This window comes from Lepisosteus platostomus, chromosome 3 (assembly GCF_059453375.1).
Source record: "Lepisosteus platostomus isolate fLepPlt1 chromosome 3, fLepPlt1.hap1, whole genome shotgun sequence".
Classification (NCBI taxonomy): domain Eukaryota; kingdom Metazoa; phylum Chordata; class Actinopteri; order Semionotiformes; family Lepisosteidae; genus Lepisosteus; species Lepisosteus platostomus.
The window spans coordinates 79249221-79269725 of NC_142613.1; the positions used below are offsets into that span (position 1 = coordinate 79249221).

General features: G+C 37.3%; 1 protein-coding gene across 4 annotated transcripts in view; it reads right to left on the reverse strand.

Annotated features, from left to right (window-relative positions):
- The window catches only part of LOC148675618 (synaptotagmin-like protein 2), a 157783-nt gene that overhangs the window by 56079 nt on the left and 81199 nt on the right, over window positions 1–20505 (reverse strand). For all 4 annotated transcript variants that reach the window (XM_088627008.1, XM_088627006.1, XM_088627010.1 and 1 more), the window contains exons 4-6: window positions 19961–20072; window positions 12860–12905; window positions 12726–12774 (exon numbers count right to left, since the gene is read on the reverse strand). In XM_088627008.1, the coding sequence (XP_088483134.1) occupies window positions 12726–12774; window positions 12860–12905; window positions 19961–20072 (207 nt within the window). The remainder of the gene's footprint in view (window positions 1–12725; window positions 12775–12859; window positions 12906–19960; window positions 20073–20505) is intronic.

Here is a 20505-nt window from a genome sequence, read left to right on the forward strand (position 1 = left end):
AGGTGCTCAGGGCTGTGCCAGGACTCCACAGTGACTGACAGCTGTCTCAGTTTCTGAGCGACAGTGTGGAAGTAACAGCAGCCTGCTGGCAACTAAAAGGGAAAAATCGACTGTTGACCAAGGAATAATTGCACATTCAGGATTTACATGCCCTGTTATGAAACCACAAAATGATTTAGATTATATTCTTAATATACACAACTTTCATTTGGTTTCTGGTCTCCCTGTGCTTTTCAGGTCTTACTGTATTTACACTGGTTTTAGTATGTAGTTATTAAATTTCCCCAGAAAGATTATAATTACTACAGAAACAAAACACTACAAATATTTAGCTTAATCTCAGTGGTTAGCCCTATTAAGCAGCAGGTGCTGACCTACATGATGCATAATGATTCAAAACCCTCAAGATTACAGACTGATAACTGTCCAAATAACTTGCACTCGACATATAATAAGAAAAACATCTCACTGTATATACTGTATATGCACAGTGAGATGGAAAAATATATATATTCTCTATGTACTCTTTGACCATGTGTGTGTTACCTTAAATGCCAAGGTATCCCAATGAAGGCTGTATCACACAGATACGTGCAATACATAAGTTAAACACCTGTTGGCAACTGAGTCATCGAGGAAGCTTACAAACTGTAATTAAAGAAAATGCTGGTGGAAATATAGTTTGCTGTTTGAATTCTTGTCAGGGAAGTTCCAGCATGTTAAGTGATCTTGCACTACTGCTTTATCATTCCAGTCTTCCATTGAGGTTGCATTTATTTTTGTGGCTGAGTTTTAAATGATGGAAAACTTGTAAATTCAAAGTACAAACCAAAGTACAAACGACTGGTAGTTTGGTATAGTGGAGTGTTGATTACCATTGCTAATGCACACAACACAAAAGGTCCTCAAACTTGTGACTCGTATAGCATTCCAATTGTTAAATGAAGCGGTATCAAACTCCTTGGCCATGGTGAGCCAGATTTGATTTAAATGTACTTATAGTGATCCATACATACCATGCATACATAAATATCAAACATACAGGATAAAACCCATTGTAATACTAGGCACAACCACTACACAGGCAATGCTAAAACATTAGGAGTGTTTTTCTTGTTTACCTACCTTTAAAATGCAATTTGTACCCAATTCATCTTCACCAGATCCCAATTCAGCAAAACATGCTCATAACTCTCTGAATATGGCATATTATTTAGAAATGTTAACCCCAGTTATTTAAAATATGTTTGCGATCATTGCACACTGTATCATCCAACAACTGGCACAAATTAATTTACAGCCATATATATATATATCTCAACCAGTGAACTGCAGAAATTAAATGTAATCTGAAGTTATCATTTCAGTTTACGTATGAGAAAGGGGAGGGGGTATGTATAATTATTCTCTATACACACCTGAGAACTCATGAATATGTCAAATATGCTTACAAGAGCGCAAGATAAGAATTTCCCACCATGCGATGTCACTCCGTTCCACAAGGGAACCCAATTTCTTGTTGCTCTTCCTCTTCCTGCCTGTGTTATTGTCAGAGAGCCGAGATATTGCAAGAAAGTGTCTTTCAGATTTCTAAACCCAGAATGTGAGTATCTTTAGTCATCATTAAACCTTAGCTTCTTCTAAATATATACTGTATATACTGTAGGCTGTATAATTATGATTTTTTCTTTCTTATAACTGGTTTACATGTAAGGAATAAGGTCCATAGGAGATGCATTTGTATTTTGACTTCAGAAGTCTTAAAATTAAAATAAAGCAATTGGTAGAAACTGAGCTGTTTACTTAATTCTAAAGGGGCTGTGAGAGACCAAGAAGAATTTTGTACTTGAAAGGGAATTAAAAAGGGACAAAAATGCCTGGTTAGTGGACCTTGTTCTGGATTTGGGTTCCACTGCTGAAGAACTGCTGTAGTTACTGAAAATAAACTCATGTTTTCTTTAAATGATTAGCCAGTTTCCATAGCTAGTTGAGAGCATGGTTCTCACAGCTAAAACGGATTGAAACATGTTTGCATTCAACAGGGGTCCAAGAGGGACTTGCTGGACTTGCCTCAATGTCAGCAGAGCTGGGAAATTCAATATAAAAGAATTGCTGACTGAATCTGCAACACTTTAGCAAGAAAAATCATGTTTTAAGAGCACAGATTATTTTTTATTTTGCATTTTGTAAATACAGGTTAAAGATCATTGAAGAGTTTTCTTATTTCTTTTTATACATCTTGCATTTATTAAGCTCATTGAACTTTTTGAAGCAGAGTTTAGAAAGTTAAGGAAATTATGAATCCTGAATGCGTCATGTTCAGGTCATCTTCATATACAGTACTTAATATCCTGTTATGGCCCTATAGTGATCACAAATTAAATGGAGAACCAAAACATATCATACAGTTAAGAAAGCGCAGCAGAGAATGTACTTTCTCAGGCAAGAAAAGAAACAGTGAACCAGCAACTTCAATACTTGATTCATAGTATTTTGACAGCTTCCATCACAATTTGGCATGGGAATTTGGATGGCTTTTCAAAATGAAAACTGAAAAGGATTGCATCCAAAGCTTCAGAAATAATAGGCTGTGAACTCACTTCCATCTCATCCCTTTACACAAACCGTAACTCCAGTCGTGCCTACAAGATTATTTCAGACCCTGTCATCCAGCTCATAATCTGTTTCATCTCCTCCCTTTGGGAAAACGCCACCGATTCTTTCAAGAACCACCTGCTTCAACCTCAGCTTCTTTCCCTCCCATGAGCATCTCGTTTACAATTCTGTTTGCCAAATGTAAGGTTAGTGTTTACATGAATGTGTTTTTCTTGTGTCTGCATTTCAATTTCTAACTCTTTTTTTAGTATTATACACTGTATATTCTATGTCTGATTTATCCGTGTCATCTTGCTGTACTGAAAGCAGATTCCACCAATGACGTGTGGCAATAAAAAACTCTATTCTATTCTCATTCTTCTGGATTTAGGTGTAGCTTCTGATAATGTTACTGATGGCATTTGTATTGCACAGAAAAGTATCAAGGGATCATTGATTCTTCATTGGTTTGGCTTCCAATTTGAATACCAGGAGTCAATTAGCAAATTGTGGCTAATTTAAAAGGAGATTTTGTCCAGGTTACTCGGGTGTTCCACAAGGTCCTGTACTGGAACCTCTACCTTGTGATATTTACATCCTGCCTCTCGATCAGATTGCTGGCTATCATTGACCTGGGTTTCATGCTATGCCGATCAAACAGAGATAAACTTGCCAACACAATCAGATCCTACTCATGTGCATCTCCACAGATGTCTGTCTTGTATTAAATAGTTCAAGAAGGTGGCTGCGTTAGCATGCATAGGCTGCAAAGGAACAAGTAAAGGCTTATTCCATGCTGAAAAGAGAAAAGAAACTTAACATTTCGGCTGTGGAGCCTTCTTCGCTGTGTTTCTTGAGTGAAGTTCTACACTCCTACAGTAGGTTTTACATTTAACCTTGTGTTCCAATTGAAGGCACTTTAGGAATGTTAAATGTTATCTTTCTTAGAGCTGTGCAATACTCCTCAGTGCTGATCCTTTCTCTGCTGCTGCAATATTGATATGTACCTGTGTGCAATCACATCAGACTGCTGTTACAACATACTTAATGAGTTATTTTCTAAGGTGTTAAATAGACTTGAGCACGTCTAGCTTGGGACTTACTGAATGTGTGTAGTCCAGTTCATAAACTGAGAATCACCTTAATTACCCCCATCTCACTTGTGCCAAAGACCAGGCACACATACAGTACATATGGTGTTACAGAGGAGAAGACTATTGCCCTGTTTTTGGAACTTCGTGCCTAAATCCATTAAAGACTCTGATTATGCACATTTTTAAATATTGCTTAAAGACCTAGTTTTCTATAAAGCTTTGGATGTATACTTCATTACATCAATTTTTCATGCCATTTCTTTTTCTCTTTACTTTTGTGTATTAAATGTGTGCTATTGTACAGTAATGTGCATTTTTGAAAAGTGTTTAAGTACAAATGGTCATTGTAATTATTAAGATAAAGACCAACTAAAGACTAAAAGTGAATTACTAGCACAAGTCAAATGGGTAAAACAGGATGTTGTAAAGGCAAAGTAACAGAAAATAATATTTAAGTGGAAGATTAAGATTAGGATTTACAAGAAGTGGAGTAATAAACATTAAAATAAATGAAACGTTTTGTCACTAAGGTTTCAAGCTCTGGCTCCAGCACAGACTGTGCATCACTCTGAAGAAGTCCTTGAGAAGCCCTTTACCTCCCCAAGCCTTGTCTTTACAGCTCACGTACAGACAAGGTAAACGTCTCGGCAGCCGCACCTGATTCGCAGCCTAATAGTTTGTAAGGTGCATCTGCTAAATTAGGGTCTCCAAGGCTCAGTCTCTAGGGACTCCAGGTGGACCAGGTTGTTGATCCAATCAGCACCTACTCATTTATTCTGAAACCGATATCGATTTTCACCGAGTGGTTATAGAGCACAATGAAAAGTTGCAACACGTTTCATCCAAGGTTTGACTTTTTTCTGCAGGTCATCTCTAAAGAGTGTTCTGAAGTCTGTCTTTGCATATCAAGGCTGTTCACTTATCTTGTCATCCTTCTCTCACTATTGACAAATATACTGAATAAATATTGTAACAGAGTCTCTGCTCATGAGCAGGCAGTAGTGCTGTAGCATGTGCTTCTGCCTTTTACCCACCACCCGCAACTCGCACACAAGTGTAACTTGCTGTTTTCGGCTTTTTTCGTCCAGTAGTTTTCCTGCAGTCCTGGGGCTTTGTTACTCCATCTTGGCACACCAGGCTCAGATTTTCCATGCTGAAGCTGTTGAGCACATCTAGCTGTCTTTGGGATGCCTTGGTTCACCCTTTCTAATCACATTGAATTTAAATTTCTCAGTCTTTCTCAGGTGCACACGTCTTCTCTTCTTCTCATGGCCAGCCATGGGACACCAGCTCTTCCACATCTCTCTCGCTCTAAAAGGAAGAAGGGCAAACTAAAGCAAGTCAGCCGCGTCCTCCAGAGGCGACATCATATTTCCTCAAGAGTGCCGATGTGGACATCTGTCATTTGTCCCTCTGTCAGTGCTGGTTCAGGGTCAGGTCACCCCCTCCCGTCAGTCAGTCCAGGGCTCAGCACTGCTCTGGAGTGGACCCATCCCATCTTCTCCGAGCCCCTTCCCATGCCGAGACTCGGAGCAGACCCCTCCCGCTCCGCATGTTTCATTATGCACTCCTCAAATGGCTGTGTACCCGAGGGGTCTCTAGTTCATGACGTTGCTACGTGAAATACCACAGTCCTGCATGAACCCCCTGTTCCTCAGCAGGATGTCGGCGCCCCCGTTTGGTCGCTTCCCAGAAGGACATGCGGACAGTCTCCCACAATATTAGAGCAGAATTGATGCTGTTCAGAACGTGGTAGACATACTGTATATGGTTTTCCGACGATAAGGCTTTGAGAGGTTGAGGAGCACAGAAAAGCTTGTGTATACTATTTTGCATTAGTCTGTTCTTAAAATTCTACCAGCAAAACTTGTTTAAGCATTACCTTACGACAATAAAATGAACTATTTTTTTGAGGTATTCCACTTGTCAAGTTTCTAAAATAAAGTAATATTGGTAAAATAATACAAATACTTTTGTGGTATTTTGTATGTTGTCCTCAGTATATTAACAGTCATTTAAGTGCGGGTTATAAACCTGAATTATGCAATATGACAATTTTCTAGCACTTTTGAAAAATGCATCTGCATGACTCAGTGTTTCAATGCAAAATACAGGAGAACTCTAAACCGCTGGATCTTTTTACAGTATCTGTAACTGCCACTGATTCTACCATTCTGATTAGAGAAAGCATACTATATATTGTGTGGTTCTTTAATTAATTTTAGTCATTAAATAACAGAATCAATCTTAGTTATCTTAATTGTAACAAATTAAAAATACTACATAATTTAAACAAATATGGGGTCACTCTAGAAGTAACTTTCTAGAGAAGCAAAGAGATTGTCACATTTTCAAAACTGTGTTTTATACTGTATTCTGGGCTTAATGTTCATATGCAATTCATAAGCGCTTTGAGAACCCACCTTTAAAGGCGCTATATAAAATAAAGTGTATTATTATTATTCTTAAGGTTGCACAACATGTAACACATCTTAGTCTTGGAGCCAAACAATTTCCAATATTTTTGTTTTCAAAACTGCTATCATATTCATTAACACCTTTCACCATTTCTCCAATATTTGTTAAGCAATTTTAGATGCTGTAAGTCTTTCCTACAGTAAGTAGGACCGCAAGAACATTAAATAAAACAAATTAATCCATGAACATAACTTCAACATTCAACACAAATGAATAGGCATCTGGATCTGCAGTAAGATGTTCATAAATCTTCTGCTGCTTTTGTGGTTGAAGTGAAAAAAACACATAGTTGCATGGTCTCTGTGACATGACAGAATCAAGCTGAAATAGAGAAATTAAAAAATATGAAGAAACAGAATGACTAACTCCTTAATTCAAAGTTCATGTGCATGTTTTTACTTACTTGTATGGGACATGTTTTAAATTCTTGATTGTTAGCTGATAAAAGATTCTGCATTTATCAACTAGACTAAGACACAAAGTGCCAGAGTAGGACAGTCCTCTGAGTCTCTTATGTGGTCTGATTTAGAATGACAATAGCTTTTTATCAAGTAGTGATCAAACCTGCATAAACAATTCAAAATGAACCTGTACAAGTGCATTGAACAATTCTAACAACACTGATTAATTTGCATTTTCAGTTTTTAACTATTCATGTTATGACTGCCTTTTTATTGCATCTTCGCCATGCATAGATGATGTAAATGTGTGAACATAAACACTGGCTTTTCATAGATAGCTGCTTCAAGTTCAGGGTTTTTCCTTTTGAAATCATGTTCATGTCTTTACTATATTTATCAGACCTCAATGGTCTACATGAAATATCATGTGCCAGGTGTTTCCCATCCTTGAATTTGAGCTAAATCTGGTCTTTACTTTGCAGCTTCTACTGTGTTTGGTAATCCTCCTAATTTGGCGTCATCTGCAAACCTGCTTAGTTTATTCATCAACTTGTATTTTCTATTTCCATTTCGACTATCCTGTAAAATTGAAATACCATACAGATGATCTACTACTTTAATTCAAATTGTCATCTCCTAACCTTATGTAATGTAATGGAAGAAAGGTGTTATGGTTCGTAAGTCCATTTTTGTCACCCTTTTTATGACACAACGGTGCTACATTAAGAATTTTGTAGTGACTCTGTACTAGCTCGGTGCTCAGTGAATGTTGGAAGAATACTGTTAATGTTCTATGAATAACATCTCCTTTCCCTAATGCTTGAATGACTAGAAATATCTTATAGCAAGTGCATTACTGCATTTGCAGCACATGATCTTATTTGATTCTATCCCCTTCTGTTCTGACCCTGCCAAGATCAACAGTATTATCCATTCCTTTACTCAGACATTTTAAGACAGGTTAGTTTTTCTTTCAAATCATATTACCTACTGTACCTCCTTCCCTGCCACATGACCCATTTCATAACACATCACATCATCATTGTATGTGACGTAAAATTAGCTTCATTACTTAACTTTACTTGTTGCATTAGGTACTGTTATAAAATTCTGATCTTTCACTGAACAAATTGAAGTTTTGTGTAAATTCCTTGGGATAAACGCTTCTGTTCAATTATAATAAAATGAATTAAGTAAACAAATGTATTAGACACATTCAAATAAAAGTGACACACTCATCAAACAGTGGATTGTTCAATACTTGTTCCTTTCTTGTTTGAAGAGGTGAATTAAATCTAAATTGAAATCTTCCTTATTCTAACCAACCCTAGAAAACCAGGTTTATAAGAAAACTGTAATGAGAAAAGAGATGTAGCACTATTCTTACTTCCCTTAAGAAACAAGGTTAGTCAACCATATATTTTTATAGGATTGTCATTCATTTCTTTAAACTTTAATCAATGACCTTTATTGAAAAAATAGTAATGAGTAGTAATGTTTTTCCATCTTTAAAAGGATGTAAGTAGTAAATCATTAATTGATGGCTCAATACAATTCTGTGTTCTCCATCTACTGTAATAGCTTATTAATATACAGTTTAAAAAGAGCAAGACACTGTAAGATACTAAGGCTTATCATAACTGTTACAAATCTAACTTATTTTTTGATTAAAATAGTTTTAATCGTTTTTAAAGTTTGAATAAAACAGTGAAACATTCCTCATTTATGTTATAATTTAGGATATATTTACATACACTGTTGAGCACTGTAGATTTGAAAATTAAGCACTGATTGGACAACTGGGTATCCCTAAGACTGAATGTACAAACTGAATGTGCTAGATAGATTGAATCGCCACCCTTACATTGACAAGCTGTTTTATGCTTGTCTGGAGTTAAGAACTCCTAGGCTAATGAACTATTATTGACTGCAGAGAACACTTTCAACATACTGCAGAAACCATATTTCACTGGTTTCAATATCCTCTGCAGTCTGCAGGTTTTCAGTCTCGGTCCCTTACATTTGACAGTTGCATAATTGAGCACTAAAGTGAACTAATAAGACGAACTTAAACTAAATGTTTTCTGCTCTTGAACATGTTAGATGATGCCTTTTAAATATTGCATTTCATCATAATCATCTAAAAAATCTCCACCTTTTGAATAGGCAAGGCTAAAAGTGAGGCATTCACTCAAGCAACTTGCCAGATCAAACAGATTCCTTAATGGTTTGGTATAAATAATGACTTGCTGTTGCACAGCACTGCATTTTTATTCTTATTTGCATATACTGCAGGCTTTGACTGGCTGTTGAAAAAACTGGAGCTTACAGCTGACACACACTGAATATCTGCACCCTGAGCTGTGCAGGTTGCTGCTTTTGAACAGCATTACCACCCAGACTTTGCCCTTGGTTAGCACCAAGGGTGTTAAGGGCTGAATTCAGCAGGTGTATTGGTCCCTGAAATTAGGATTAGGAACCCTTGCAGTGGTGAAAACATTGATTAAAGAATAACAGACATGTGATTTGTTCACTTATTATTAACATTTGTGGACTTGGTGAATCTCATCACAGTCTCACTCCCAACCCATGTCGAAGAACAGGCAACAAGGCCCTCCAATGTTTTTTCTGAGACACAGTGTTACTGCACAGGAAAAACAATGGAAGGTTCAGAACTGTGGCACACAAACTAACCTAAATCCTCTCCCTCTGTTTCACAAGGAAGTTCAAGAGCTTGGCAGGAGAAAGGCATTCATATTTGATCTAAATATCACACACACCCAGATCTTCACAACTCTTAAGAGACATTTCCAGTGGAATTATTTCATGTGCTTCCAAGTGCAACTGGGAAAAATCCTAAAGATAGTATAAATTAGTCATCTAAACAGCCTTCTGAAGGGAAATGCTTTCATCTTCACTTAGTTTAAGGAGCTGCAAATTTGTAAAATTCATTGTAAAGGAAATAAATTGCTCAAGTGAAAAAAACAATTAGCATTCTCAAAAAAGTCCTTTAAATCCGACGCAAAGACTTGTTTTTTTCCATTTAAACAAAAAAGCATTAAAGTAATTAAAACACCATTAAAACAGGACAATAATGGCTCATTCCAATCAAAAAGATATCATAGACAGATGCAATCAATCATGCCACATTGCTATTTACATGCAATTTGACTTGAATGCCTCCAATTAAATAATAATTTGAAAAGCTGCATCTCAGATTTTAAATCATCAAACATTTGCTTACCATAGCCTCACGCTTCAGTGAAAAGAAATACAGGGTTAGTCAAAATGCTATCAACAACTTTGATATCTATGCTTTTGTTTGAAACCTTTTTTTTCACAGTGATCCATGTAATTAACTTGCAATAAACTGTCAAAGTTTCTAACTGTTACCTTACAATCCTTTGCCATCTGTGGAGGAGAAAACAAAACTTTTACAAAAATAATTGGCATTTATACTCGTCAACAACATTTTGACTAACCCTGTACAGTATATACAAAGTTTTCAAACTAGAAAAATCTGAAGGCTGAGAATTGGATGACTTTTTTCATTTATCCTTATTTTGGGAAACTAGAATTATTCAGACTATCACAGAGGATTTGTGTGGCTTGCAATTTGTACGAGACAGCATGAGGGGAGCTTCCCTGCACTAGCAGAGGCACAGTGTCTTATGCTGGGAGCTTCGCTTCAGCTTCTGTCTGAAGGCAGCCCTCGTGGCCTCTTCCACACCCACCCCAGCGAGGTCTACAAGCAGAGGTCACCCCCTTCTGGTCTACAAGCAGAGGCCGCCCCCTTTGTGGACAGGCAGTTGGAAGAGAAGTCCATACGCACTCCAGTCAGCACTAAGATCTCTCCATTATAATCCTGCAGTGTGCATAAAGATAGGAAACACTGCCCTTCATTTCTACACCCCGAGAGCCCTCTGAAATGAGCTCTTTCATTACTGTTAGAGTGCTCTGCATACTGTAATGATAATTCTAAGGTGGGCTTTACCAGCAGTCCAATGGGACACTGTGGCGAGACTGTGGATAATTAATTCAAAATTTACGCAATTCTAACAAATTGATTAGGCCCTGAAGTTTACTCAGCACACAAGCTCCCAGATTTATCCAGGAGCAGGAGCTCTTGATATTTACTGGTTATTGCGCTAGACATATGAAACACCACGCTTTCAAATCCACTACATTAATAACACAAAATACAACATTACAAATACCACGGCTACTGTTAATGACTATCGTCTGGATACTTTGAACTGAGACTTTTAGAGGATGAAAACAGCTAATTGGAGTCCTAATTCAAAATGAGTATCAAATTTAAGGAGCAAAACTAAAGAAAACACCTTTAGAGCTCCAGAGGGTTACATCAGAGTAACAGGCACATGTATCAGCCAGTTCAATTTTATCATCTTTAACTGGGTGTAGTCACTGAGTAAATACGCCTAGTGATAATTAGATTGTAGTCTTTTACCCTGTGCTCATGCCACAGTAATTCTGTCATACTGTTCTACGTCTGACTTGACCATTCCTTTGTATCTGGAGGTGAAATTTAAGAAATAAAATGTAATTCATCAGGAGCATTCGCAGGGGAAGTGTTTGTTTCACTTTAGACACTAGACAGATATACCATAAAAATAATTCCTTACACTTATATAGCGCTTTTCTGGACACTCCACTCAAAGCGCTTTACAGGTAATGGGGACTCCCCTCCACTACCACCAATGTGCAGCCCCACCTGGATGATGCGACGGCAGCCATAGTGCGCAGAACGGTCCCCACACACCAGCTATCAGTGGGGAGGAGAGCAGAGTGATGAAGCCAATTCATAGATGGGGATTATTAGGAGGCCATGATTGGTAAGGGCCAATGGGAAATTTGGCCAGGACAACAGGGGGTTACACCCCTACTCCTCTCGAGAAACGCCCTGGGATTTTTAATGACCACAGAGAGTCAGGACCTCGGTTTGACGTCTCATCCGAAGGACGGCGCCTGTTTACAGTATAGTGTCCCCGTAAACTGGGGCATAAGGACCCACGTGGACCACAGGGTGAGCGCCCACTGCTGGCCCCACTGACACCTCTCCAGCAGCAACCTTAGTTTTTCCCCAGAGGTCTCCCATCCAGGTACTGACCAGGCTCACACCTGCTTGGCTTCAATATAAAACATTGAAGCTTTCCTTATTTATGTAGAATGGTATAATATGGTACTGATATACCAAAATACATAATGATACTAAGAAGACAGTGAAATACTGCTAAAATATGAGTAGCAACATCAACCATCCAGTTTGTTTCCAAAATACACCATCCATCAAGCCTAAGACAGGAGCCCACTTTACAGTTTCTTTCCTTTTTAAAAAACCTCACTGGTCACTTGTTCTGGTTTACTTAGAAAAATAAGTCATAACATAATAAAGCTGTGCAGACATTGCCTCCAAACTCAAACAGACCAGACCTCAACCAGAAAAATGTCTCTTATGTGAATATTTAATTTCACAATATGAAAAAAATCTGTAAGCTTTCCTATCCGATGCTTGCAATCAGTCAACTGTCAGAGGCACACTGCAGAAAATTAGGATGCGTCTAGCCTAGGTGCCTTGCAGCAAAATTTGAAGCCTTAAATTCCTTAAAAGCTAAAAATGTGCAGGTCAAGTATTTGACAGGACAGGAGCTGGTGAAAAATGAATCACTGACAAAAGAAAAAGGCAGACACAAAATTTGATAATGCTTGGAACGGGAGTAATGTACAAACACCCAGAGCAGAATCTTGGAGGACAAAAGTCAAAATACAAATGGAGGTAAATGAAAAGCTATCAAATGAACGATCATGTCATAACACAGCTATACAACAGCTTCTTACAAGATTCCTAATACACTTCATACGAATGCTGTAATTAAGTGTAAGAACCTGTACATAAACAAGAACTAATTACCGAATGTCAGCATTCTCAGGCCAGAACTCAAACAATGCTTCTCTGCACTGTCTTATTGCAAATGGGTCAACATGACAGCTACTGAAACATCCCGCGAGAGCCCAGCGGATCCAATTATAAAGCACCAAGAAGACAGCAGAAAATGGCACAAACAGTTCTACAGTATATGTCTGCATATAAAGGAGACTCTCCCCCTTTCTGTCACAAATCCTGCCAGTTACTCACCATCAGCCAGATCCTTTGCCATCTTCTTCAAGTACTTTTCATCCGTCATCTGAAAATAGAAATAAAATAATACAACATACAGACTAATGCTAATTCGTCACTGACTAAAACAGGAAGAAGATTTAAAATCAGACCTCTTCTGGTAAAGATGATTCTCCACTCTTCACCACAGTTGACTGGCTGCAATAAGATAAAAAAATATTTTATAAAATCTTAAAAATTCAAAAAATAATATCCTTTTCTAAAACTAAAGAAGGGTATGTGTGTATTCCATAGTAACACTGCTCTTCAGATTTGAATGGATAGTGAAAGCTATATTTAATAACTACATACTTATACTCATTCTAATTTTAAAATTGTGTTCATTGCAATGCCGATATTTTGGTTCCTCTGAATTGTTAGCTTGGTTGTTGAAAAGGTAAAAAAATTGAACAAAAGCTCAAACATGGAAGGGTGATACTTTGTAAAGCTTTAAAATTGATTTGTTGAAAATAAGTACCAAACTACTGCCCCGTATTAAATATTTTAAAAATATTCCTGTTTCACTGGGGTATAAACTGTATAAAACAAGGTAACAGGCATGTAAAATCCATTTGCCGACAATTACCATGGGGGAAGGCCAAAAACTCACAAATAAAAAGAGACACCTGGCTTTATAAACATATAACACACATAGCCTAGCTGCTGTTTAAAATGTCACATGGCTGTACAGCTTTTTGAAGGGGGTATGAGACGTGAATGAAGCCTGGATCGGAAAAAGCTATAGAAACAGAAGATTAAACTAAAAAAAAATCATAATATTAATATCTGGACAAGCACCTGGCAGTAGTAAAAATGTGAACTATTAAGACAAAAATAACTGGTACAATACACGTACTGTATTAATTGCAATATCGGTCGATAAACAGTAGAATTGTTAATATATTTGCCATTGTGTTAACAGAGTTTATTTCGCCACTGAAATATAAAAAATATAGAATAATTACAACACAAAATTATTGGTTTTCTAATTTTCTAATTACTTCATGTACACAGTTATTAATTATTGCATACAGTATAGAGTGCTTATATAACTTACAATATTATGTGATTTGGGATAAATCTCATTTGGAATTGTCATGGTCATTGTGTTAATGATGTTGAAATGTTGTTGTTCAACCAATTGTGAGAGAAACTTTTGGATTTCATGAGAGGCATTTAATAATTTTCTAAAATAATTTGAAGGTCTTTTTTTAAAATTGTCTATTTAAAATGGAACAGGAAATATCTGCTTCACAGCATGTAGAATTTAATTTTGCATGAGCCAAACACATGGACAAAAAAAACTACATTTCCTGATGTACCACACACATGAATGAATTTCGTGAAGTAATACAGTATCTACAGATATCCAAACTATGGATTATATAGTATTAGTGTCACTCCTGCAGATTCCCTTCATCTAGATTCCATTACTTACAGCCCTGTTGCAAGCAATCATTAAAATATTAAAATGGTTCAAGCAGTGAATACTACATCATAATGGCAAATTGTAATATTAATTTTAAAATATATTGCTCTAGATATAGTGCAGTCTTGTATCAGCCCCAATCCAACTTATAGTACAGTACATAACAGTAATTTAAATCACTATAGAAAACGTAATTCTATTACTGTAATTCTAGTATAAAAACGTAATTCAATTAGTGTTATGAAGTTTGTATCTATCTCATTTGGAGTAGTGGTAGCAATGTGGTACAAATATCAATGCCTCAAAGTAATCATTGTATTTAATGAAAGATGACCTTTGCTTCCTCCCCTGCCTTTCTCACACCTGAAGGAGGCTCCACGGCCAAAACGTTGCGTTTTCTTTCTTCTCTTTTCAGCAGGGAATAAACCTATTACTTGTTCCTTTGCAGCCTACGCATGCTGACGCAGCTCCCCACCTGAACTACATATACTGTACTGTATGTACAGCACACATTAGTGCAGTCAAGCAATGGCTTAAAAAATATTTCATAGTGTACCGATTTGTGGGACAGCCACTCACAGCTGCCATCCTGTAAGGGACTGACTGCGCCAATTGGCATTTTTACACAGTAGTGCCATCCTCCATCTAATTATTCTAAAAAATGAAAAAAACGAAAAAAATGATGCACCGCTTTCCATTATATTGTAGTGCCTACAGTATTATACCAGCCGACACCTTGGGTATTCTAGATGGATGCATCTGTACCACTTACCATTATTATGGCAATAATTAAGAAGTTTAAAGCCATTGGAACAAGTGTATCTTGCCCCCAGGCACAGTGAGGAAGACGGCTCAGGAGGCAAAGATAATGCAAGGGCCACAGCTGGAGAATTACAGAACTTGGTTTTTTCTTGGGGTCAACAAGTCTCCAGATCTACAATCAGACATCACCTCCAAGCTAATGGGCGATTCGGAAGGGCTGCCAGAAAACAAAAACTTTTACCAACCAACTAATAGAACTGCCTGGAGTTTGCAAGATGGCTCCAGCACATGGACTGGAGCTGAGTGCTATAATCAGATATGACAGAAATAGAGCTCTCTGGTTAGGCACACAAGCAGTGGGCATAGTACACGACAGTCACTTAAATCTCTACACAAAACTTAATTTTATCAGTGTAATTCTATTATTACAAGAGAACTGAAAGACAGATGTGTATGCAGATACAAACACGATAAATGGTGGATCTACAGTACAGGAGATCCGTGAAGCTGGCCGCCATGCAAACAGCACAAACAATACAACCCGTCGCATTCGTTAGTGAACAGCGTAGCTAATTGCTGAATGTGAGAATAACGGCTGCAATTTGCTTTCTACAGTATGTCTGTCCGTTTTGGATATTTTGAGAAAGAGTATTTTCTGTGTTTGTGTGAATAGCAAAATTAAATCTCTCTCTAATATCTTAATGTTACAGTACCATTAACTGTTTAAGAGTTGGTGTTTTAGCCTTTAAAAGGGAACATTAGGAAACAATTGCAGTTTCTCAAAAACTAGCATGTCATAATACTTGCTATATAATACATAATACTACATCATGAAGCTGTGAGTTTAACAGTTTTTAAACTGAAGATGTAAATCTAGGGAGTTTCTCATTATATTCTTAGGAAATAAATATACAATTCACAAGATGTTTAAAGTTTCAACCCATCATACGAGTTAAGTATATATTCTACATTGCTAAACAGAAAGCAGATTTTAGAATCTGGAGGGCCAGAAGGTTCTGGTACTGCAAACATGTCGGAGTGCAAATAGCTCAAACTAATGATTAGGTATTTTAGAGGCCAAACAGTATGATTTCAGTTTTGTCAAAATTCAGATGTAAAAAAAAATGGTATTAATTCTTTAACAAAATATGGTTAAAGAAAACAATGTTTTAAATGAAATGGAGAATGTATCATGCAAGTGTTTTTTGTAAGTGTATTTGCAAACTGGAAAATTTAATAGGTTTAGCTTGTACGTACTGCACAGAAAACAATAACATCTCCTATCCAGACATCATCTAATAAACTTAGTTTAGGTTTTGCTTTTGATACTACTTGAACACTTCAGGGATAACAATGAAGATACAATTTAAGTCAAGAGCATTGACTTCATTTCCCATCCAGGTGCATCGACTGAATAACATCAGAGCTCATACACTTGAGCAAGACTCACAGATGACAACACATACAGATCTTGTATCAAGACTTTAGCTTTTCTTTGTATAGCATGTCGGGGGGTGTGGCATCATCTTGATTAAAAAATATCAATCTTCCTGTTAATAATATTGATAATTCCCTGTGTAAGTGTTTATATTTTTCAGCAAATCAAAAACAAACCCAACCTTTTAGAATCCATAACAGCTAATAAAATGACCAAGATCATTTTAGCCATTAAAGTCTTATGGCTTTACAGTATGTCCATACAGAGCAGATGCATTGGCAATATCTGGCTTCGCAACCAATCACAGTTTCAATCCACTTGTTTCTCCTCAGGTTTCTGGCTTATTACAACCCTTCTGTCTTATTTCTTGTACCCTGGCTGCTCAGTACTATTTCAGAGTTGGTTATTCAGCTCGGCTTTTTCTATTTGGTAGAACAAGTGTTTTTCAGGATCTCTACCAACACACCTGGGAGAAATGAGACCCTGCATTTTCTTCTTACTCTTTTCCCTGTAATCCTCTCTGCTCATTCAATTCCCTGACTCTGAACATTTTAAAATATTGCTATTTTCCTGATGGATTTTAAAAACTCATGGTACTCATATTTTTGCTAAACTTGGAAGCCTCTCTCAAATCCTGTGCTGTGTAACAGTACTAGAACGGGTTAGGGGTTATTCTCTTTTGTTCTCCAGAGTGAAATAATTAAACATTTGACAAAAATTTAGTCAATATTGGAAAAATAACAACAGCCAAATGCAATGTTAAATTTGTATTTTGTCCAAAAGCTTTATTTGTTCTTGGGATCATGTACAATTATTTAATGATTTCCTGTTTAAGGTAACTATACACTCAGTTGAGTAATGTTTTAGATGATTCAACAACTAAAGAATCAGAATGTATTACCAAATGACAAATTCACATGGACATTCGTGAACTCTGATGCTCATAAATTAAGATAAAAATTCAAAAATCTGAAATTACTGCAATATGAATGACTAACCAAGGCTTCACGTCTGTACCAAACAAAAAATGCTATGTACACTACTTATAAAAGAAATGCAAATACTTCCATTTCAAATTTCAGAAAGATACAGACTAAGAGCTGAAAAATAGCCATGCACTGTGAAGTAAAAAATCTTTTGAGTGCTACAAAATGTGCCATTCTCTGAGAAATACGATTTACAACACAGTCCTGATTTAATCCAGTGATTAAGTAGAGTAGGATTTTTTACCACATTTTTCCCCACTCTTGAGCGAATCTTCATTTACTTGTAACTGTGATGTTTAAATTAATGTATGGTCCCTCCTAGCTTTGCGGCCCCGTGTCAAAGTCTGCCACTTATTTCCTATATACAGGAAACATGAACTCAAACCTAATAATCCTCATCCTTTTACAGTTCTCCACACGTGAAAATCGAAATATCACCACCCCACACGCACACAAAGAAATATGGAACTGCACATTCCAGCAATCACTCTGCCAGCACTTCAAGCACCAATTTACAGGCCATGTCTAAGCACAGCATCCTCGCGCCAGATTTAAACACCATGGTAAAGACCATGAACACCATGAAGTCACAACAGCAATGTCATTTATTTAATGCATCCTTACAGTTATGAGTTTTTAAACAAAGTATAATTCTTACATTTACCTAGAACTTCATACATAATTGTTCTGGTTTAGATATATTAAAACCCTGTTTATTATAATTCTGTCAATAAGAATTAACACGGATAAGGGTGAAATAATGCTGTACCTTACTCATACTGTCACTAAATTTCACACTAGGTTACAGTCAATTCATTGGTAATTAAATACATCTAAAAACATAGAGGTAAAAATAAATTATACAAAAGGATCTACCAGCTTCCAGTTTCCTCCTGAGAAATCTTAGAAAACAAGCCGGGCTGATCCAGGTTAGTAGTGGGACCTTTTAAGAAAGCCAGCTCAGTGTGCTCAGCGGGTGGAGTGGTGTCGGCGGACCAGTAGGCCAAACCAATACTCCAGTACAACAGCAGGGCCATGGACACTGAGGAGGAGGAGGAAGCTAGGGTCCCAACTGCCTGTTTGTTAACCATCCCGCAGCACTGCTCAGTACAACAGGGGGTTAAGCCTTGAGTCCTGCCTACTAAAAGGTCTCTTATTTCAGTGGCTGAAGTAATGTGAACCACAGGATGGATAAAGCGGATCCCCACCTATGTGTGGAGCATTTTGGGAATGTAAAGTGTTATAAGATCACTTTATTGGCCATATACAATTACTTGCATTGGGAATTTGTCCTTTCGCATATCCCAGCTTGCTCTCCATGAGACACACAGACAGGGAGAGAAGCTGGGGGTCAGAGCGCAGGGTCAGCCATTTATACGGGGCCCCTGGAGCAGTTGGGGATAAGGGCCTTGCTCAGGGGCCCAGTGGAGTAGGATTCCTCTGCCGGCCACGGGATACGAACTGGCAACCTGCCAGCCACAGGTGCAGATCCTTAGCCACAGAGCCACCAGTAAAAGCCATTATTTTATTTAACATGGGCAGTAACCATGTCGCTCTTAAAGCTATACTATTCAAAGTAGTCCACTTCTGAATAACTACTGAACCTGACCAGCTTATAGCCATCTAGTATTTCTGTTAACTGACTAGAAATGTGCAAATAGGATTTCTGGTGCCGCCAGTGTTTTTCAAACACTGGTGCATTTCAAAATAGATCACTCAATGAAAACAAAAGGGCTGTCAGATTCGTAAGAGTTTCCTTTTAGCAAATTAAAAATAATAATTTGTAATTATTAAACCCTACAAATTTTAAATATGTTCTACCATCTTAAGTATCTTAATAAGTTGAAAATACATGATGTATATACTGTACAATATACAATGTCAAAGTGGTCAATGTCAAAAGGACTGAACAAAAATGGTGCTCAGTCAGGCATGCTAAGCAACTATTACTGAGTCATTTGACATTCATTTCAAAAGTGAAAGAAAAGCAATGTTTATTTTCTGTCCACTGAACACAACGTTCTTGAGCTATTGTTCCTTAATAGAGAATTCAACTGTATCACAATAACTAGATTTTCTTAAAGGTCAATGAATCCTGTGATTCACAGGAAAAAAAATAATCCAACAGATGAATATAATTACAAAAGTTATAAAACTAAATGAAAGGCAATAAAACACACATAATTCAGGCCTTAACTGTTCTAAATACTTGAAGAACAACATAAAGCTACAGTATATTTGAATGGCTAAGAGAAAAACGTGTTGACAAGACGGAAGCAACTATCTTGAGATCTACCTTTTTTTGTTCAAAAGAGACATAAAAAAACATCGTTTATAGTTAAGCACTGACCATTTCAAATCTCGAATAAGAACTTTATTACTTTATTTCAGTGCAGTTTCATAAGGCGCTTGCCTTTCCTTTTAGCAATATGTTTGTTAAAATGAACTTTCTGCCTTCTTTAGGACAACAATTTCAAAGCATTTAGCTATTGTAGTCAGTTTATTTACCATCCGACTACAGAAACCTGATGAAGTGATGTACTTGTTCAGTTCTCAGCTGATCTCGCAGCAGAGTGAAGACAGGAAATGTTGTGCTCACCTTGCTGGTGTCTTTTTCTTCCACAGCAGAGACCAGCTCACTTGCTGTGTCTTGAAGGGCTGATCCCTTCTGCTCTCTCTCTCCTCAGGTTCACTCGCATCACCTTCGGAGGCTGAAGTTACAAGAAAGCACTAGAATGATTAGACAAAATCCTAAAATTAAAGATAATATTGTCTTAGTTATAGCCGTTATAATTCCTTGCATCTATAGTATATGGTACAGCACATTTCCCAAAGTGCTTTACATGTAAAGGGAGAGGCACTGCATCTGTCGCTGAAGTATAGGACCCCCTTGACTGCAGCCATCCACTCATCATGTAGAGTACCAGCAGCTCCACCCGACAGCAGATAAAGTCACTAAGTATAACAGTCATTATATTGAAGGAAATCGTCACTATGCATACAGTATGATTAGAGCAGGAAAGCACTAATGGGTTAATAAACAGTTAACACTGTACCCACAACCACATGCAACTGCAGTACTTTAAGGATTCACCACAACACCTGGTAGTTTCACAGGGAAGCCGAGTTCTGCATCACAATTAT